General features: G+C 43.2%; 3 protein-coding genes across 5 annotated transcripts; 2 read left to right on the top strand and 1 right to left on the bottom strand.

Annotated features, from left to right (window-relative positions):
• Positions 1-66: 66 nt before the first annotated feature.
• On the bottom strand, positions 67-4,928 carry slbp2 (stem-loop binding protein 2). Of its 3 annotated transcripts, none has more exons than XM_047343550.1 (9): positions 4,783-4,928; positions 3,600-3,767; positions 3,011-3,091; positions 2,621-2,713; positions 2,384-2,527; positions 1,523-1,693; positions 1,194-1,353; positions 919-1,048; positions 67-745 (listed from the first exon to the last, which is right to left on the bottom strand). In XM_047343550.1, the coding sequence occupies exons 1-9, from the start codon at positions 4,833-4,835 to the stop codon at positions 681-683; spliced, it is 1,065 nt and encodes a 354-aa protein (XP_047199506.1). In that variant the 5' UTR covers positions 4,836-4,928; the 3' UTR covers positions 67-680. The 3 variants fall into 3 exon arrangements, with proteins under 3 accessions (XP_047199506.1, XP_047199508.1, XP_047199507.1); XM_047343552.1 differs by having other exon boundaries at positions 2,621-2,698; XM_047343551.1 differs by having other exon boundaries at positions 3,600-3,755; positions 4,783-4,893.
• A 613-nt stretch (positions 4,929-5,541) lies between these two features.
• Positions 5,542-8,180, top strand: zmat2 (zinc finger, matrin-type 2). The gene is made up of 5 exons (XM_047343599.1): positions 5,542-5,621; positions 6,297-6,523; positions 6,642-6,715; positions 7,032-7,177; positions 7,505-8,180. Exons 1-5 carry the CDS (start codon positions 5,604-5,606, stop codon positions 7,646-7,648), a joined length of 609 nt encoding a protein of 202 aa, XP_047199555.1. The 5' UTR covers positions 5,542-5,603; the 3' UTR covers positions 7,649-8,180.
• Positions 8,181-9,948: 1,768 nt separating this feature from the next.
• On the top strand, positions 9,949-19,971 carry lcp2a (lymphocyte cytosolic protein 2a). Its single transcript, XM_047343586.1, is given in 23 exon segments — positions 9,949-10,080; positions 10,567-10,629; positions 11,115-11,161; positions 11,343-11,408; positions 11,489-11,514; positions 12,466-12,506; positions 12,639-12,831; positions 14,120-14,214; positions 14,292-14,355; positions 14,590-14,667; positions 15,313-15,332; positions 15,477-15,496; positions 15,706-15,773; positions 15,776-15,784; positions 15,787-15,835; positions 16,038-16,056; positions 16,258-16,273; positions 16,416-16,503; positions 16,608-16,660; positions 17,075-17,142; positions 17,818-17,892; positions 18,091-18,240; positions 19,240-19,971. Coding segments are annotated over 23 exon segments (1,536 nt in total). The 5' UTR covers positions 9,949-10,002; the 3' UTR covers positions 19,390-19,971.
• Positions 19,972-21,485: the final 1,514 nt, after the last annotated feature.

Here is a 21,485-nt window from a genome sequence, read left to right as displayed (position 1 = left end):
GAGGGACAAGTTCATTGAGGGGAAATGAAACTGACTTTTTATAACAAAGTAGAAACGTGGTCAGTCTGAATTCACGACACTTTATTTACATCTTTATTAATCACATATTTCAGCTTTGCTCTCGTAATCGAGCAGCACAAAACAACAAGTAAAAGAAAACTCACAACAACACAAAGTAGCAGCTTCTCCCTCCAACAATCAGAGTTTTGTTTTTTAGAAAAAACATATCGGTGAGGAGGAGCCAGAGCATGAAGGTGATGGTGGAGCAAAGACAACGGCAGCCACAGAGGGGCGCTAATGTGACAAAATGATCAATACACAAAAGTGACGTCAAGTACAAACTATTGGCAGCTGTTCCATCAGTGCAGAACTAAAACATGATGCAGGTGAGACGTGATCAACATAAATAAATATACAACGTGCAAACTAAAGCAACATGCTCGGACCCTACCCCTTGTGAAAAGACCATGGAGGGTCGATGCAACGAGGATCAAGGACCAATCACATCCCTGCTGTCGTTACAGTCAATCTTCAGCGATCTTAAAAAGACAAACGTACCGGAAACCACAAACACACGTTCCTGCAACAGAGTGGCGATCACAGTACGAGGTCGAGACCACAACGCCGTCACGTCCAGTTTCAATGACGAGGACCGTCGAATGGACGTCGCTGGTTTCAGATCAGTACGGATTCCAGGAGAGCTGGTCAGAAAACACAGGAACCTGCTGATCGTCAGAACCCAGATCTAAGAGAAGACAAAAATCTGTCAGACGAAATCTGCACGAGTCCGAGGTCAGTCAGGCTCGGAGAGCGTGAACTCGACCTGCTCGTGCCACGTGACTTCAGTTACCCAAATGACCCCAATGAACCGAGGGACATCGGTTACCCGTGTGACCCCAGGTACTTGAATGACCTAACCTTGGGTATGGTCGGCCTCCAGCAGGAGGCGCAGCCAGTCGGTCATGTTGTCCTTGGAGGTCAGCTGACTACTGAGGGAGGCACTCAGGCCGGGGGGGGAGCGAAGAGGCCGATGGCTCATCTCTGCCTCCTGAAGGAAGGAAACCAACACACTGATGTTTCCCATCTTTGTGTAAACATGTTTCATCACGAGACAACATGTTGACCATCACCAGCAGGAAACAGAACGCCACTGCTGAAGATGACGTGTGAACATTAATCAGTTGAGACGTTACCGGTGAGAACGGGACGGTCCAGGGTCCTCCAAGCTCAAGTGATGTCCCGGCCGACAGAGACACAGAGGAGGCTTCAGAAGCTGGAGGAGACTCCTTCTCTCTCTGCTTTTGTCTTCTGTCCTCACACAGACCAGACGTCATCTTCGCCAGCTGACTCTGCCTAAACCAGAGACGCGTCACATGAGCAGAGAAGGAAAAGTGAATCAGAGACCAGCTGCTTTCAGACATGGACATGTTCTCAAATACATTTCTTTTCTTTACTTAAACATGTATGAGAATTCACAACGCGACTGAGGATCTGTGAAGTAAACACACTGGTCTCCACCTACAGTTGCTCCACCGGGTCCTCTGCGTCAATGGCGTCCGGCTGGTTTTCGGTAGGCGGGTCCCACAGGTGCAGCGCTCGCCTCCACAGACGCACTTGCATGTCCCAGGAGCGCCGGCTGTACTTCCTGTACATGTTAGGGGTGGATGGGTGGAGCTTAGGGTCCCTTTGGTGTCTGAGGAGAAGGAGACAACGGTTATTCAAAAGAGAAACTGAACAATCAATCGTTTTAGACCCAAAAACAAATGTGACAAGTTTCATCGCTGGAAGTTTGAGGGTCAGAGAAAGTCAGCTGGTTCTCACCGACCACCAGCTGACTAGGGATGTCACAGGAACAGACACTTTGGTAACGAGTCAATGCCGTGGTTCTGGTGCAGTGGTTTTTCTTTAGTACTGAAGGTATCACAGATTTACTACCTGCACTGGCGACGTGATTCCTCCTGGACTGAAGAGGGCAGTATAACAACCTCTGCAAATGTTTAATCTGATGTAAGCTCAACAGTCAACATTAACATGTGGAATGGTTAGTTCTCATTTGGGCTAATGATCAGACCAACACTTAAACTAACGCTTCCTTGTTCAGGCTAATGCGTAGACTAACATTATATTACACATAAAAGTAGGTTTGTGTAGCAGCTTCTTATTTTCTATTTTTTGCTGTGGTATTGACTCATGGAATTTAAATGTAATTGGTACCAGACTAGTAATTTTCTGCTCTTGTGACGTCTCTTCAACGGACCAACCTGATGTCCCACTGGCCCGCCCACCTTTCGACCACAGGATGGGGCGGTTTGATGCCATCCTGCAGACGCTGCGTCCAGCTGCTGGAGTTCTTATCTCTGTTAGCTGATGTGCGTTTTCTTACTTGGGCACCTGCTGCAGGTAGTTCTGGTAGCCGCTGGTGATCTTGCCGTAGTGGATCTGTTTCTGCCGCCGCTTCAGAACCGCTTCGTTGGTCTCGGTGTTGGCCGGATCGAGGAGGCGGGGGTAGCAGCGACCGAGGGCAGACCTGAAGGGACCAAGAGCAGAAGAGGTTGGATTTAAATGGTTTGTATAAAACCTTGTGCTGTTGGTGATCAGGACGTTTTCAGACTGCACCAACCTCTTGTCCAAATCGTCCGTCCCCACAGCCACACTGCTGGTGGACACTTTGAGGATACAGCGCTCCAGGATGGACGGCCTGAAGGAAAACAGACTGTTCACAATCACAAACTGTCTCCGTCCTGAGACCAAAGACAATAAAGTCAAAGAGCAAACGTTTCTATATTCACATATTTGTGCAATTATAGCTCATCAGCAATCACTATCGAAGTGAGCACAGTGACTTTAATTTATTGATCTGTCAGATTGTGAAGGTTCAGTCATCTGTATTGCATCCAACTGTGAAACTGTTCCTTTAACCCCTGTAATCTCTAGATTCCAGGTTTAAAGAGGTTCAGTGGCGGAACCTGTCATCGTCATGTTACCGACAGAACGTGACGTGTAGTCGAACCTGCGAGCTTTGCTGCTGACAGCTCTCTCTCTTCCTCGCAGGCTGCTCGCCGGAGGAGGAGACGACACCAGAGAAACGTTACTAGAGGAGCAAGAAAAAACACATCACTCATTCGTCTGCTGCAAAGTGGTGAAGGTGAAGAATCTGAGAGACATTCACAAATGAAGTCTGTTTTCAATGTCCTTTTTTAAAGTTTGTCATTTTCAACTGAAACTAATTAAACAATTTATCCAGCTGTCCCCTGCAGTTCGACTGGCTTTAAATCAAAGGTGCTGCCCCCTGCTGGTGCAGCTTGCATGTTGTTTTGTTTACTTCCTTATTTTGCACATTTTCTTTGTGCAACATTTCATGCAACCTCTGAAATAAGAACCGTTAAACATCACAATTATTTTTTTCTCAAGCAAACACCAATTGTCTCACTCAACCTAAAAGGGATTCATGGTTAGAAACTGGTCAGTACAATTATCACATATTAATCTAAAAAATGTGTGCGTTAGAAAATTGACATCTGAAGATTGGGACAGATATGTGGACATCAGGAGCCAGAGAAGACATCAGGACCCAGGTGTGGTGCACCATGTTTCCTCACCTGACCAGGCTGTCGAAGACGGAGCTGCAGCCGGGGAGGAGCCACGGCTCCGGGGCGGAGCAGCCGGAGGAGGCGGCCGCCGCCGCCAGCAGCGGCTCGGGGAGGCCGTTCCACGCTGTGGCCGACCATCCCTTCACGCAAACACAGGACCACGGGCTGAAACAGAAACTGAGGACACCATCAACATCACATCAGAGTCTAAACAGGCTTTAGTGAGGAGTCCGTTGAAAACACACCAAAGAAAATGAAATAAAGATGGACGTCATGACAGCTCCCAAATGTGAAGCAAAATCATCTAAACCATTCCCTGGTGTCTGGCTGCAGCACAGGTCATAAACCCCATCTCCTCCATGTTAGCAGATGGGAAATCTTACTAATGGAAACATCCATTATAGTTAGATGTACCTTTTGCCCTTGACTTCTATTCAAACTCAATATATACAGACATGCCTCTAATGTAAATTTGGCTAGTTCAAATCAAAATCTCTCAGATATAGATATCTGCAATTGTCCTTATATCACTAATGTAGGTAGATAAGTTCAATTCTGACTCATTATTAAAACATAATTATTGATGTCAGTGTGAGTTTGTATCTAGGACAGAAAGTAATTTCACATCTGAAAAGTAACAAGTGAGATTATATTCATTCTCATATGATTAGATTCAAAATAACAAAATATCATTAGTACTAAACATTTTTAGATAAAGTCAGAGCTTTTGTTTTGCACATTTTAAATTAAGTCTGACATCTGTCAGTGACAGAATTTAAAACTTCCAGCAATTTGTGTCAAAAGTCAGACTTTGAATCAGTGACATGTTGGATTCAGTTGAACTTCTCAGGATTTCTATATGGACACTGTCCAATCACACTAGACCACAGAGAACAGACCCTGGCTGTGGACTTTATTCACAATCTCCATATGTTGTACTGTCCCTTGGTGTCACAGTGACAGTGAACATGTAACATTCACTCAGATACAATGAAAACAGAAGAACTTGTTTTCCATGAAGTGAACAAACAAAGGCTGAATCATCCATCACTGCTTTGCTGAGCGGAGTCACGCTGTGATTGGAGGATTTGTCGGTGATGCCCAAACATTTTGTTCACTTTAGTGACTCCGACGTCACGTGACAGTCACATGTGCTAACAGGTGATGTTCTGGTGTGGAAGGTGAATCGTACCTGGAGGAGAGCAGCGGGCTCTGAGCTGCACTTTCCACTCCGCTCGATGACATTGTTTACGATTAAAGTTTGGCGCTCTCTCTTCACTCGGTCTGACGCCATTGTTCCGCTTTCACAGCTTTTTAATGAGCTGCACCTGAGGGGGCGGGGCCTGCCCGACTCACCTGAGCTGCATGATCCGCAGGCAGATGATGACGTAGAGGAGGACTCTTAATATACAGCTACATAAAAAAACATATAGACACATATCACTACTGATAAAGTAAAAAAACATATTCTATAGCCACATATTATTACGAATAAAAAAAAAAACACATCATACAATTCCATATTAGTACTGTAAAAAAGAAATATCCCACAGGTACATATTAATACTATTAAACAAAAAAACAAATATTATATTGGTACATATTACTACTAATAAAATCTAAAAACGGAAATATTATAAAGGTACATATTAGTACCAATAAAATAAATCGCACATATTTTATATGAAGCTATTACTACAAATAACGTAATAATAATAATTCCTTTAACGTTTAAATGTATTTATAAAGCACTTTTCTAAACAAAGTTACAAAGAGATTTACAAGGAAAAACCAACAGCAGACAGACTGAGAAGAAAACAATAAAACACGAGCAGAGGATAAAAGAGCAATAGAATGAAATAACATTTAAACAATGAAATGGTTTAAATTAAATGAATTTAATTTAAATTGCCTCCTCCCTGCAGGGGTGTCCTGTGACTCCACTCCTGCAGGTGGCGCTCCTCCTCCTTTAAATCGACTCCCGTTGCTGTTTTGTGTCGCCGAGGAAACAAAATGGCGTCTGGCAGTGGGGTGAGTGTTCGGTTGAGCTGGGTTTACCGATAAAAGTATAAAATAACGTGAATGTGACGAGACTCTGGCTTTATGACGTGTGTTCATGTTTATCTGCACTGATGACGTCACACACTTTAACCGTCTGACGTGTTGATCAACAGGTTCAGACGCTCGCGCCGCCGCAGCTAACAGCTAACGAGCGTTAGCATGCTAATAGTTAACTGCTACAGGTTAGCATCAGCTCCGCTAGCTACCAAAACAATGAGACTTCCGGCCTCCTTCAGAATTAAAGTACGAAATGATAAAATTGACAAACACGTGACAAACAGAAACTAAGAATAAGTCAGTGAAAATAAATGAAGCCAAATATAATGTAAGATTATTTATTACAGATTAAATGTTTAACTGTATTACTTACATTCTATTTTATATTGATCTAATTAGTTATATATTTTATTTTACTTTATTGTTTATATTTTAGGTGTATATAAAATGTTATTACTTTAGTTTTATTCTATATATTTATTTTAGTTTTCATATTCTGCTTGTGTGATTTTCTTTCTAAATAATTATGAGCATGGTTGGAAGGAGCCTGTGACCCAAGAATCCCACTGCCAGCGGCTGCTCTATGTGACTGTTGTGCACATGACAGATAAAGTCTTGAAGTCTGACTTTCTTCATCTTCCTCTTCAGTCCAATAAGAACGACTTCCGTCGGAAGTGGGACAAGGACGAGTATGAAAACCTCGCTCAGAAACGACTGGCGGAGGAGAGAGACAAGGAGAGAAGAGATGGTGGGAAAATTGCTCCGCCCGTCAAGCGGGAACTCCTGCGTCACAGGGACTATAAAGTGGATCTGGAGTCTAAACTGGGAAAGACCATCGTCATCACGAAAACCACTCCTCAGGCGGAGATGGGCGGGTAAGAGTTTCACCATGAAACCTGGAAAAGTTATTTTCATGTCTTTGCTTCTTATTAGTTGACTGATCGATCGTTTGCTGCCTTGCTCTGACTGGACATCTCACTTCTTCTCTTGCAGTTATTACTGTAACGTCTGTGACTGTGTCGTCAAAGACTCCATCAACTTCCTGGATCACATCAACGGAAAGAAACGTGAGTTCACATCAGGACAATTAACAGTCAGAGACGAGCTTGGTCACATTTTCATCATCTCAGGCTCCATCCACACTGCTGTTTCAGTTTTAAAACCACTGTTACTTTTCACACTCACTGTTCCTCCTTCAGAGGATTTTCTGTAACTAAGCAACCAGCTGAAGAGTAGACAATCTACTTCCTGTTTACATCACATGACCAGTGGACGTGAATGTTCATGTCACGCGTGTTAGTGCGGGGGTGAAGCCTGAATGTACTTGTATGTGTCAGGATGGTCACTGTGTGTTTGTGTGCATGTGTGTGTGTGCGCGCGCAGACCAGAGGAACCTTGGCATGTCGATGCGTGTGGAGCGTTCTTCTCTGGATCAGGTGAAGAAACGTTTCGAGGCGAACAAGAAGAAGCTGGAGGAGAAGCAGAAGGAGTACGACTTCGAGGAGCGCATGAAGGAGCTGCGGGAGGAGGTGAGAACGTGGTTTGTTTGACGTCCTCTGTCACTTCCTGCTGTGACGTGTAATCCGTCAGTTTCTGTTGGGGAAGCTTTTCATTTCACTTCACTTTTACTCAAACTAGGGGTGTGTCACTTTAAAGTCAAATAACAAAAGTAATTATTTTATCACTGTAAATTAAAGTACCGGTATACTACTGCATAACTACTAGATATTTCTGGTTTGAGGTATATTCTTTTTTTCAATTTTATTACATTGATTTATTTAGATAGCATTTTTCAATGTCTGAATATAGTCTGCTATATATAATATTGACGTGTGTGTGTGTGTGTGTGTTGTCAGGAGGAGAAGGCGAAGGCCTACAAGAAGGAGAAGCAGAAGGAGAGGAAGCGACGGGCGGAGGATGACGTGGACTTCGAGGAGGACGATGAGATGGCGGCAGTGATGGGTTTCTCCGGCTTCGGCTCGTCCAAGAAGACTCACTGATGCTCCACGACTTGAGACCACACTGCGCACCAAGACCAGGCAGGTGTTAGAGACCAGAACCAGACTGTAAATTCAGGACGGACGAGTCCCGCTGCGCTCGTTGCTCCAGGGTCCTGACATCTCGTTCATTGTCCTGGTTGAGACTTTTCAGTAACAGCCAGGCTTTTATTTTGGTAGTTTTATCCATCACTCTGTTGTGATGACGTTTACTCCTGCAGCTTCCTGTCAGAGACACATGTGAACGACCGTAGACGTCTGCGATGAAGCTGCTGAGTGAAAAGTCGTCAGAGAAACGATGGACGGACAAAACGAAAATGAGACAAAAAATATCTCTGGGTGATTCCTTTAAGTGACGCTTTCAAGTTCCTGCAGACAAAAAACAATACAATATTTTGTCAACTTTTTTTCATTTCTGCTTCACATTAAAATAAAGTTTGACAGAAACAAAGGTTCCTCATGAAAATGAAGAAGAGCTCAAACAGCTTCACTCGTTTTATTTTGTTTTTATTTTAATAAACAATTTTTTTTGGTTTCCAGTTTATTGTTTTTCTCTTATTTATCAGCGGCTCTGTGTCAGTGAACACACCACGACAAACCGAATGAGGAGGAATCAGAGCTTCAGCTGCCGTGTGCTGATAACAAATCAAACACTGACGGCTGATTGATCTAAAACAGGGTGTATTTTTTACGTTTAACAAACTAGTCACTTCACGGTGTATTCATTAAAACACAAAATTAATTATCAACATATTACAGTTTTTCTAATACATGTAATGTTTTCTGTGTAAACAAGTACTAGAATTTTGTCTGTAACCTCAGGTTCACTGAAATCTGAGTGTAGTTTCCAATCAGGACTTTATTTGAATGTGTCAGATGCAGATTTGGATCAATAAGTGTCTGATCACATCAGTATCACTAAATAATCAGGATTAGATCAGATCCAGAATAAAAAACTCAGACATCTTTGGATCTGTCGCTTCAGCTCGGACTCAGACTCCGATTTAAATTTGGAAAACCACCGATCACAGAGAGAGGCTGTCCACGTACTTGTGGCCATGTGTTGTGAAACGTGTGGATCGGAGTCATCGTCTTTCACAAATAAGTAGAATTTAAATTCAGAATCTAGAGACATGAACAATTACGAACAATCATTTGTTTAATGTTTAATAAGTTTCCACTTTATGGAAGTAAAAACATGACGTCAGAGTTTATCATGATTAATGATGAACTCCCAGAATGCACTTCTCTCATCAGACTGTCACGAAGTGTTTGTGTTTCAGAGACGTTCACTGATGCTGACAGGAAGGAGATGACGCTGTTAAAAAAATATGAGTTAAAATAACTGAGGCAGCAGCAAACACACATTCGTACTTCTATCTTAGTGAGGACACTCATTAACATAATACATTCCCTAACCCTAACCATCCAAACTAAATGTCTAACTCTAACCTTGATTCTAGCCCTAAAACCAGGTGTTATCCCTCAAAAAGCCCATTGAAACAGTGAGGACCGGAATGTCCCCACTCTGTAGCGCCTATGCTTAAATTGGTCCTCACAAAGGTATATTTACAGGAACATGCATTCACACACACACACACACACACACACACACACTCTCAGACAAAGACAAAGACACACACAAACACACGCAGACGCACACACATCTCACATACACACACACACACAAATCGAACATGTCAATCATTTCCTGTTGGACACAGCCGAACAGTTTCCCCTGTTCAGTCTTTATGCTAAGCTAAGCTAGCATGTCAGCTGAACAGTGTCAGTGAAACCGATTTTTAACTTGAACCATCAGCACTGAATCCTAATCAGCTCCCATGATCCCACACTTCACTTCTTGTGCGATATGAAAAGTTTAAAATGTCGTTAATGTGAAAATGGAGGAAAAGAAAAGTCCAGTTTAATGTTTTTCACTTTGCAGTTTGAGTCTCAGAGTCTGAGCTCGTCACTGATCCAGAGTCAGCTCGAGCTTCTGTTCCGCTCTGTGGTCAGACCCCCCCCCCCTGCACACTCACTTCCTCCAAGAGACGAGAAGAAAGAGAAAGACAGAAGACAGGAGGGAGAGAAAGAAAGAAGGAAGCCATTTTGGTTCAAGGTTAACTCGTCTCTTTTCTTTCCTCTGGTTTCTTGTTTAGAGACTCGAGTCAGAAAGTGATGAGGTGACGGGAGGAAGTAAAACTCAGTCAGACGTTCGTTTATCTTCAGTGAGTCGTTTGGTTTCACAGGAAGAAGAAGATCGAGGTCGTCTGTGCACAAGCAGGAAGATCAACCCTGTAAGAGACGGAGGCTGAGACAGAAGACACGTCTTTCAGGGGACGACAGGAGGACGCAGGATGAGCTCAGACAGAGTCCCGTCCAGGTCGGAGGTGATGGGGTGGAGCCCACAGCAGCTGGCAGACTTCATGAAGAGGGTGAGAGACCTCCGCACACACTCTCTCTCTCTCTCTCTCTCTCTCTCTCTCTGCAGTCACATGACTTCGTATTCAACATTAAACTACGACATGTCGTCACCTTTAACCTCCACCTGTCAGTTTAACGTTAGGGGCGGGGCCTCAGCCTGCTCCTCAGACACAGAAGCTGATTGATCGATTGTTTTTTAGTGTCCACAACCTGAAGAGACTGTTCATGAGACAACAACAAAGACACAAACTACGACAATAAAGAGACAAACTACGACAACAAGACACAAACTACGACAACAAAGAGACAAACTACGACAACAAGACACAAACTACACCAACAAAGAGACAAACTACGACAACAAAGACACAAACACCGAGCAGTTTCTCAGAAAAGGGAGGGGGAGTGAGGCAGTAAGGAAAGGAAAGGAGGATGTGTAACAGGAGGAAGAGGAGACAGATGAGTGGGTGAAGATTTACATGTTTGTGTTTCTTCAGATGAATCTGTCTGGATGTGACAAAACTGTGATGAAGAATTCAATCAACGGCTCCAGGTTTGTGGTGAGTTCACAAAAAAACACACACCGACCACTTCAGAGAGGGAGGAAGAGGAGGAGCAGGTAGAGAAGGAGGAGAGGAGAGGAGAGGAGAGGAGCAGGTAGAGAAGAAGGAGAGGAGAGGAGAGGAGAGGAGAGGGAGGAGCAGGTAGAGAAGAAGGAGAGGAGAGGAGGAGGTAGAGAAGAAGGAGAGGAGAGGAGAGGAGAGGAGAGGACAGGTAGAGAAGAAGGAGAGGAGAGGAGGAGGTAGAGAAGAAGGAGAGGAGAGGAGAGGAGGAGGTAGAGAAGAAGGAGAGAGAGAGGAGGAGGTAGAGAAGAAGGAGAGAAGGAGAGGAGAGGAGGAGGTAGAGAAGAAGGAGAGGAGAGGAGGAGGTAGAGAAGAAGGAGAGAAGGAGAGGAGAGGAGGAGGTAGAGAAGAAGGAGAGGAGTCAGTGCTGATGTTGACTTGTCTCAAACTTCCTGACATGTGATAAAACATGTTGTTTGTAGAATCTGAGCAGTAACGACCTGCAGAAGTTTCCTAAACTCCACGCTCCGTAAGTACTGACCTGACGAGTGTGTGACGAGTGTGTGTGAAGAGTGTGTGTGAAGAGTGTGTGAAGAGTGTGTGTGAAGAGTGTGTGAAGAGTGTGTGTGAAGAGTGTGTGTGAAGAGTGTGTGAAGAGTGTGTGTGACGAGTGTGTGAAGAGTGTGTGTGACGAGTGTGTGTCTCCTCAGGATGATCTCAAAGATCAGCAGTGAAATCAGCAGGAAGGAGGAGAGAAGAGGTTTATTCTCTAAAAAGTACGTTGACTCTTCACACGTCTGAAGCTGCTGCAGCTCAACCTGCTGATGACTCATCTGTTTCTCTCTGTTTGTCACAGGACGACGCCCAAATACAAGGAACCAGGTAATGAGGTCCTCGTCCAGAACAGCGTGATCACACCAGGAACAGAACAGTAGCTTGGCTAGGTGTAGATTTACGTAGCCTAGCTTAGCTGCTAGTCTGACCCGCCCGCTAACACGGTTTTACTACACGCAGCCGACCAATCACAACAGAGTGGACCAGCTGACCAATCAGAGCAGGCTGAGCTTTATCAGGAGGGGTCTTAAAGCAACAGGAGTTTCTGGTTTTGTTTGTCTTCTCAATTTCCTGCGTCTGTGCTGATGACACCTAGCAACACCTTTGAGCTTGAAGGTTAAAGGTCAAGGTGACCTTTCAAAACTCTTTTTACTTTGTGAACACATTATCTTAAAAACTCCTCAAGGGAATTCTTTCACATTTGACATAAAAGTTCACTTACAGATGAACTGATTAGATCTTGGTGGTCAAAGGTCACTGTGACCTTAGACCAGGGGTGGGGAGCCTTGCTTCTATCAAGGGCCATTTACATTTTTGTAACATAAAACAATATACTATCCAAACAATATATTGTCCCAGAAATTATTAAGATGTCATAATTTTTTGACCATTTTATAATACCTGATATAATAATAATATTAGAGCAGAATCCCGCAAATTCACCCTTTCAAAGAGCAATGAACTTCATTCTTGAGAATATTCAGTCTGACATTTGAATTAGGAATAAAAATATAAAAATATTCAAAATATATAAAACATAAATAAAATAAACGACACACAACCAAAACAATAAATGAAATGGACTCTGGCTCTGTTAACAAAAATGTAACTTATGTCTCATAAACCCTGGGGTGAATTGAACAAACACAAAGTGATCTTCAGTTCTGTTCAGGTCCTGATGTGTTTATAGTTCAAACGAGGTCAGTGAGTGAGGAGGACACTCTTTAAATCTTGACTCCAGTGTTAACATGTGTTAATGTAAAGATGTTTTCTCCGCAGAGACCACTGCTGAAGTTCAGGGCTGGGGTGAAGACGAGTTTGTGAGTCTGTCATTGGCAAAACATTTTCCAAAGAAATATTCACTACAATTTTAAAGTAATTTATAACCAATATGGCTGAAACGTTGTGGTCGAATGTGTGAACGTGATCTGATTGTTTTTCTTCTCCTTCAGGACGATGAAGAGTTCGACGATGACTACGAGAGTCCGAACAGCGGCGGCGAGGACGGCAGCAGTGACGACTATGAGTCTCCAAATGATGACGCGGACGGAGCCAATGACTACGAGCCTCCTCCCTCCGAACCACCAGAGGACCTGGCTCACAAGCTGTGCCCCACCCTGCCCATCGGAGACGGAGAGTACATCGGTAACCACGTTTAGAAAAAATTTAAAGGACCAATATTATGTAAATACATTTTCTGGGCTTTTACTATCTGTAATGACGTAAAGGGGCCAGTAGGGGGCCTCAAAGTATGAAAACAGTCACCCCGCGGATTTTTCACTCAGTTCATTCTAAGAAATGTGTTATTGAAACGTCTTGTTTCGTACTTCCTCCCCCGTATGATGTCATTCGGGATCGCACTCGTCTCTCAGCCCCACCCAGCCGGTACCACCCCCCCTCCACACCGAACACGACACCAAGCAGACTTGTTGCTGAGCTAGCAGCTAGTTAGCTACCACAGGCTAACCACAACAAACAGCACTGAAGAAACACTGCAGCGTGGAGGGATGTAGGAGGAGAATGTGTCCATGCACATTCCTCCTGAGAACGTGACTGTTAGAGACCAGCGGTTACGCTTTATTTCTTCTGACGTGTCGCTGTGCTCACTACGGAGTAAAGTCTACATTACTCAGGACTGAAACTCCGTATTGAAACTCCGTACTGTAACTCGGGACGTTACTCCTACACTGACTGTCCTGCTAAAACGTGAACAGACATGAGGACGGTGTAACTTTCCGTTCAGAAACATCCGGTTGTAACGACTGTGAACATGTGGCTGGTTTTCTATAGCTGCAAACATCACGTGACTTTCAGCTGTGTTTACCAGAATGAGACCGGTGATAGGCCTGGTTGCGTGTCACTCAAAGTGCAGTCAGCCAATCAGAGGAGGAGCTCAGGAAGCAGGTCTGCAGCTCCAGAGGCAGGAGACAGGAAGTGGAAATACACACTGCAGCAGTTTGTCCACTTTAAACCACTGATGTATCATCTTAGGGAACCAATACCTCACATTAAGTCCCAGAGGTGTAAAGTATGGGGCATATATTCATTTTAAATCATACTGTTAATAAAAACAGATGTTGACTCTGGGTCTTGAAAGTGAAGCCAAGGCAGAAGAGCCTGAAACATTTGTTCATTGGAATGACCACCAGGGGGCGATTCCATATGTATTGGGGGGTGGATACCACAGTGTGATTGACAGCTAATACCGTCCAATGGCTGCAGGTGGCAGGTGTAGGTGGGTGTGCAGTGTCCTTGAGCTCAGTCAGGCTCCACCCCCACTCCTCCAAATATGGTTACTTCTGGTTTAAAAAAACCAAGATGGCGCTGAACACAATGTTAAACCGAAGCTTAGAACAGAAGCTCACAAACCAACGTCACGTTGTGTGTGTGTGTGTGTGTGTGTGTGTGTGTGTGTGCGTGTGTGTGTGTGTAGATAAAAGGGATAACCACATGTCATCCAAAGGCCCGCCCCCTGCAGTATGTGCCCGCCCCCCGGTCTCTACGCTCGCTGCTCCGTCTCCTCGGACGGTGAGTCTGACTCAGATTCACTTTAACTCAGCTCTGATGTTGAAATGTTTCACGTTTGACGTGGTTTGTGTTTGTAGCCGGGAGAGTCATCATCTAGAAGAGACGCCTCCCCCCACTGTGGAGGACGACAATCAGGAAAATGTGAGTAACCTGCACCACGGCGCCCCCCACTGACAGAAAGTCACTTTACTTTCACACTAACTTTTGTTTATTTTGGATCGATGAATCGTCATAGCAGTTTTCAATTAAACAAGATGAATGGATGATTGATTTTCGATTTATGTGATCTGTTGGTTTTCAACTCCACGTTTGGGTCATGTGACTCTGACAGAGCTCATCATTGGTTGATTAAAGCTGAGGATTTGTTGTGTTCAGTTCCTCCGGAGCCTCCGAAGATCTTTCGAGCCTCCAAACCGGGAAGAGAGTCGAGGGACAACTTCTCCCCCATCAGAGGTAAAACTGAAACCAGGATCATATACGTATTACATTTTTTCATGAAATTAAAAAAAAAAATCTTGTAACTTAGCCTTTGGATGCGTTCAGGGACTCTCTGAAGTTTTCTTTCTGATGCACAAACAAAGAATGTATCGTCCCCATTGGCCAGTTACCGACCTTTAAATAGTCAATTAAATTTCATGTCTTTACTTTTATCATCATTTATTTAATTATTGTCATTAGTATCCTTACAACACTACATTACATTTCATTAAGATGAAGCTTTTATCCAAAGCGACTCACAATAACTGCATCAACCACGAGGGAACAAACCAAGAGCAACAAGAATCAAGTCACTACATTTTCTTCAAGAAAGCCAAACTACAAAGTGCTACTTTATTCTTTATTTTCTTTTAATCCAAGCTGTATTATGAAGACATGTGTTCTTAGTTTGCGGCGGAAGATGTTTAGACTTTCTGTCCTGATGTCATTGGGGAGCTCGCTCCACCATTTAGGAGCCAGGACAGCAAACAGGCGAAAACATCAGTTTAACACAACCAATGATAATAAAAGGAAATTAATTAAAATCGTTTAAATTATTGTTTAACAACCTGAACTGAGGAAATTGATCTGAAAACTGATTTTGTTTTCTCTTCTTCACAGGACCTCACTCAACAGAGAGGGTGAGTTTTCTTTCAGCTCTGAAGGATTTTAAATTCAGCCCAAACAAACAAAGAAAACTAAAAACCAAAAGGGGCTGAGACCAGAACCCTGAGGAACGCAGCTGTCACTTTTTATCGTTTTAATTTTATTTCTGTTTCTTTCAGCCGAGCCCACCGTCCTGGAAGTAAGTGATTAAATACACAACATTATTGTTAGTTTTGATTAGATATCAATGTCAGGAGGTATCTTCACTATTAAATATTATTCTGTGTGATTTTCAAAAGGTTTTAAATTTACTTTGTTGAACTTTGCAGTTTATGTCAATTTACGTTCTAAACGAGAAACTGAAAGAATCTGCATGTGTCCTGTGAACATGAACATGTTTGTGTTCAGGCCTCAGTCGAACGTCCAGGATCCTCCTCCCTGGTCCAAACATCCCGTTCTCCCCCTCCTCCTCCTCCTCCTCCTCCTCCTCCTCCTCTGTCAGCAGGTCAAACTCCTCCCCCCGGCCGCCTCCCAACAGGTTGACATCACACGTCTTCTATCAAACATCATAGATTAAAATAGTCATTCAAACGTACACGACTCTTCATCAGTACATTGTCTAAACATCTATGAATTTCATGTTCATCACTTTTGTTTCCAGTTTCTCTTGATTTGATGATAAAACTGTTTATTCAGGTTATTTAATAATTATATAATTTTCATGTGGTTTGGTTCAACAGGTTTGATCCAAGAAGAGATGTAAGTTATAACATTATGTGTATGAGACTTTTACTCCGATTAGTAAGTTTTTAATGATGACATTTGAGAATACACTATAGAAAGATACAGTAAACTGTGTTATATTATAATTATGCAGGTAATCACCTTCACATTTCAATAATTTTTATTGATTTTAAGATTTTATTTTAATTAAATTTGTTTGTTTTTCTCTCTCATCAGCAAACACATGATGAAGGTGAGATATTTTGTATTATTTAATTTTTTATCCTGTCACCAAGTTTCAATAAAATCTGTTCTGTAGAACGAACATTTCACCTCAATGTTAAACAGTAACATAGTGTTTGTTTGATTCTTTAAATTGTGTTTTTCTCTTCCAGCTCCAAAACACAACACCTTCCCCCTCCACAGTAAGAGTCTGCCCCCCCGCCCTGGACTTCCTGCTCCCCCCTCACGTCACGGGGAAAGGTAGGAAAAAAGAAATGTGGTTCTCTGTGGTTTGTTCAGTAAAGATGAAAACACGTCTCCTCATGGTAAACTACATAAATCAGCTGCAACTTCCTTCTCCACAGTATGCCCCCTAGTGTTCACTCAGCAGGCTCTCTGCCTAACCAACTGCAGCCAGGTACGACAACAGACACACACACACACACACACACACACACACACACACACACACACACACACACACACACACACACACACACACACGCACACACACACGCACACACACACACAGACACATGTTTGTACTTATATCTTAGTGGGGACACTCATTGGCATAATGCGTTCCCTAACCTAAACCAGGTCCTAAATCCCAAACAGTCCATTAAAGGTCAGAAAGTGAGGACCGGCCAAAATGTCCTCACTTTGTAGGTTTTAAACTCAAAGTGGTCCTCACAAAGACATCTGTACAAGAGCACACACACACACATTCACAATCATTCAGACTGATCCTAAGTGTGTGTGTGTGTGTGTGTGTGTGTGTGTGTGTGTGTGTGTGTGTGTGTGTGTGTGTGTGTGTGTGTGTGTGTGTGTGTGTGCAGCAAAGCCGAACTAAGAGGCAGCTTCGTTGGATCGTTTCGTCCTCCACCATCACACACACAGGTAACTAAACATACATCAACACACACTCACACACACACGCACACATGTTTGTGTTTGTTAAAATGTGAGGCCCATTGCTCGTCTTGAACCTAAAACCAACCAGCAGCTCGACATGTCCTCACCACTCTGCACTCACAAATGTCCCTAATGACTAATTAAGAAATGACAATTTTCATTCCTACATGTTAACAATATTTATGTGTGTTATATGTGTATTTACTGTATGAGAGTAAATATGTGTGTGTGTGTTTGTTCGTGAGTCAGCACAAGAGAGAGAGAAAAGTGAGCAATGTGATATTAAAACCCGCTGTAACCTTTCCTCTCATACTGAAGCTACGCAGTTCAGTTATTAATAAAAGTAATCACTACTTATAGTGATCAATAGAATGTTTTTCTCAAAAAGAGAATTGGTTTAATATACTCAATGAAATCTTGTTCTTATCACAGTATTATTATTACATTATAGAGTATTGAATCAGCTTTTGTATTTCTGATGTCTTAACAGCAGGTGGTGCTGTTGTATTTGTGTCTCAGAACAGTTATCTCACTCGTGTGTGTGTGTGTGTGTGTGTGTGTGTGTGTGTGTGTGTGTGTGTGTGTGTGTGTGTGTGTGTGTGTGTGTGTGTGTGTGTGTGTGTGTGTGTGTGTGTGTGTGTGTGTGTGTGTGTGTGTCAGGAGCTGGACCCTCGTTGGTACGTGGGTAAAGTGACCAGAGGTCAGGCAGAGGGATGTCTGAAACAAGTCCAAAAGGTAACAGATTAAAGTAGAATAAAATTAAATTAAAAAAAAATAACCTAAACATGAATTTAAATTCAATCTGGTAATGATAGAACAGGATTATTTTTGCTGTGACATTGATGGTGAACATATTTGTAGTGACTGTAGTTAGAACTCCTCATATTATAGTTCAGCGCTTGTAACCAGTACATATCCTCTGTGTCTCTGGAGGACGGAGCGTACCTGGTGAGGGACAGCACCCGGCAGATGGACAACCAGCCCTTCACCCTGATGGTCTTCTACCAGGACAAAGTCTACAACATCCAGATTCGACAGCACAACCAGAACTTCCAGCTGGGGACCGGACTCAAATTGCAGGAGGTGAACATGACGACACACGTTCGACTGAGAACTCACAGAACTGAGGTTATGTTCATGGAGAAAAGTTTGAGATTCATCTGACAAACTAGAACCATCATATCCTTCCACCAACCAGCACAGTTTCAGTCTACATACATTATTTGTCCAGACTCATATGAGATCACTGTGACCTCTGACCTCTGGAATCTAATCAGGTAATCCATGAGTCAAAATGAAGGTTTGCAACTAATTTGAAAGGATTTCCTCGAGCTTTTCTTAAAATAACGTGTTCACAAACCAAATGTTGTTGATGTGTTCGGTTACAAGCAGCATCTGTGAACTCCTGTCCGCCCTGGGAGAGGATCCCTCCCATGTGACCCTCCCAGATTAATATTGATCTAGGTAGTTTAGCTTTACTCTGGATGAGGGTTAAGATCAGAGCACCTTGTTAATCCCTATGAGACTAACTGTGATTCGTGAATATCGGCCATACAAATAAAATTTGATTGATGAATGATTGAAATGAAAGTTTGGGCCAAGACCATGTAGGGAGACTTCCAGTTCCTTGTTACGACACAAAACCCAGGAAGCTCAATCGAGTCACTCAAGCATGACGTTTCTGACTTAGAGGAACTATAACAAAACGCGCGAGTGTTTTTTTCCCAGAGTGTTTGGGTTGGTAGACATGAGCCAGATACCCACATTAACCTGTAGAAGCACTAACCAAGTGGAATTTGCATGATATGTCCCCTTTAAGGCGTTCCTGAAAACATCCTGCCTCCGACCACTGGGGGTCGCTGGTGTGGATGTCAACATCCGTGGTTTAGACACAGTGGGCGTTAGACAAACTGCATCTGAAAACAATCAGCTCTGGTTTAAACAGAGAAATAATCTGTGTGTGTGTGTGTGTGTGTGTGTGTGTGTGTGTGTGTGTGTGTGTGTGTGTGTGTGTGTGTGTGTGTGTGTGTGTGTGTGTGTGTGTGTGTGTGTGTGTGTGTGTGTGTGTGTGTGTGTGTCCAGTCTTTTCCATCAGTGAGAGAAATCATCGCTCATTACTCTCAGTCTCCTCTGCTCCTCATCAACGCCAAGGACCGAAGCGCCGGTCAACAGAACCAGTGCCTCCTGTCGGACCCGGCCGGCGGCTACCTGACAGGACAGACCGGGTCCTGACCGGGTCCTGACCAGGTCCTGACCGGGTCCTGACCGGGTCCTGACCGGGTCCTGACCGGGTCGGACTAACCAGCAAACAGGATCAGGATCAATGTCCACGTCAGACCTAACTGTCGTTGTTGTAAATTTCAGAAGTAGAATGAAGATTTTTCATTATTTTCGTGACAGTGAGTAAATAACAACAGTTTTTTGTTTTCATTCTGATTATTGAGAAACCACAGTGTAGTTTTATTTTGAAACTTCCTGTCAGAAATGTTCTACAATTTAAATCATGATTCGAAATTCACTTCAGTTATTCCACGTTGTTTTGTTTAAATATGAAGCCACGCAATTCTGTCCATGTTCTCACTTCAGATTCATTTTTCAATTTACTGTTAATTTACTAATTAATGACTTTAAATAAAGATGACAACACGTCTCTACTTTCCCCAAAAATAAGGCCAAAATATCTCACATACGAACGCTGCCATCTTGTGGTGATAATGTTATTTACAGTCAGAGTCTGTGCAGCAGTGATCGTGGGGTGGAGCCGTGGTATCAAGGTCCCGCCCACACACCCTCTCAGTGAATCAGGAGTCAGTCTCAGCTGTCAATCATCACGTCTCCCCTGTTTTTATATCATCAAATAACTGATTCAAACCAAACTGATCAGAAACACTTGAACAAACTTCAGTGAGAGAAGAACGACCTGAAATGACAGAAACATCTTTGACAAACTTTTTTTTCACTTCTACCTTGATTCTTTAGTTTTGTCCATGTCCTATCTGCTAACATGGAGGAGAAGGGTTTATGACTGTACTACAGCCAGCCACCAGGGGGCAAAAAAGATGCTTTGGCTTCCCTTTTCTGAGCTGTCATGTCATCCATCTTTATTTTTGTCATTGACGTGAATGTGTCAACTGGTTTGTCTTCAATAAACTCAAAACATTGTCCTTTAATCACCAAAGTGACTAAAATGTGTTAACTGTGTGTTTTATACATGTTTGTGTCTGTGGTCACGTTATCTGTACAAACCTTTGCATCAACAGGAGAATTTAACATTCGTCTCACTGCTTGTGGTGAGTCGACCTCGGATGGTTATAATTTCATGGCTGATTATAAAAATCGATTTTTATCAACCAAACTGTTGAAGTGAACTCTATCAGTGGACACGTCTATCTTAGTGAGGACACTCATTGACGTAATACCTAAACCTAATTCTAACCCTAAAACCAAGTCATTCAAACAAGCCTTTGAAAAAGTGAGGACCAACCAAAATGTTCTCACAAAGATATGAGTACAAGTACACACACACACACACACACACACACACACACACACACACAGTATAATCCCAGTCTTCAGTTACCGTTCAGACTGTTGTTTTGTCTGTGACGCCTGTGAAGGCACCGCGGGCCGGAGATTACTGCTGCCACTGCCAACTGTCATCACACACACACACACACACACACACACACACACACACACACACACACACACACACACACACAGTGAACAGATAGGAAGGAAGGCTGTTTGTCTCTGAGGGTTTTCAGAGTAAAGAGCGGACTTGGGTTAATGTCAGAGGTCGACTCATGAAACCTTAACGACAAGCGGACAAACTAATTCACATCCACGGGTCATGTGATGTAAACAGGAAGTAGATGGTCTCCTCTGCAGTTGGTTGCTTAGTAACAGAAACTCCTCTGAAGGAGGAGCAGTGATGGTGAAGAGTCGGAGCAGGGATTTCTTTTCTTGAAGGTTTAGTTTGAAGGTTTTCAAACTAAAACGAGACCAGTTTCCACAAGTCTCTGATTTAGAGGCTGGAAAACTCCACCAGGCGTAACCATAGCAACAGCGATGAGTTTTAGAACGTGGACGGAGACGGACGTGTCCACTGACTCTTTCTCAGGAGAATCTCCTGCTGCTTTCTCTCATCGGCTCATAGGGACGTTGTCCAGAGGTTTTATTAAATGACTCAGGAGATTATCTGAAGCAGCTTCAGAAACACAGAAGCATCGACATGAGAGTGTTTACTGTTTGATCAGCACTGACTGTAGACATGCTGACTGTGTGTGTGTGTGTGTGTGTGTGTGTGTGTGTGTGTGGGGGGTTGA

This window comes from Hippoglossus stenolepis, chromosome 15 (assembly GCF_022539355.2).
Source record: "Hippoglossus stenolepis isolate QCI-W04-F060 chromosome 15, HSTE1.2, whole genome shotgun sequence".
Classification (NCBI taxonomy): Eukaryota; Metazoa; Chordata; class Actinopteri; order Pleuronectiformes; family Pleuronectidae; genus Hippoglossus; species Hippoglossus stenolepis.
Note: the sequence above shows the minus strand (reverse complement) of the source record. Positions and strands in the feature narration are given on the sequence as shown.

Coding starts and splice junctions, on each gene's coding strand:
- slbp2 (XM_047343550.1), bottom strand. CDS start 4,835: ATGTCATCGAGCGGAGTGGAAAGTGCAGCTCAGAGCCCGCTGCTCTCC. Junction 2,714..3,010: donor GTCAGCAGCAAAGCTCGCAG/GTTCGACTACAC, acceptor GATTGTGAACAG/TCTGTTTTCCTTCAGGCCGT. Junction 746..918: donor GGAGGCCGACCATACCCAAG/GTTAGGTCATTC, acceptor GTCTTCTCTTAG/ATCTGGGTTCTGACGATCAG.
- zmat2 (XM_047343599.1), top strand. Junction 6,524..6,641: donor CCTCAGGCGGAGATGGGCGG/GTAAGAGTTTCA, acceptor CTTCTCTTGCAG/TTATTACTGTAACGTCTGTG. Junction 7,178..7,504: donor TGAAGGAGCTGCGGGAGGAG/GTGAGAACGTGG, acceptor GTGTGTTGTCAG/GAGGAGAAGGCGAAGGCCTA.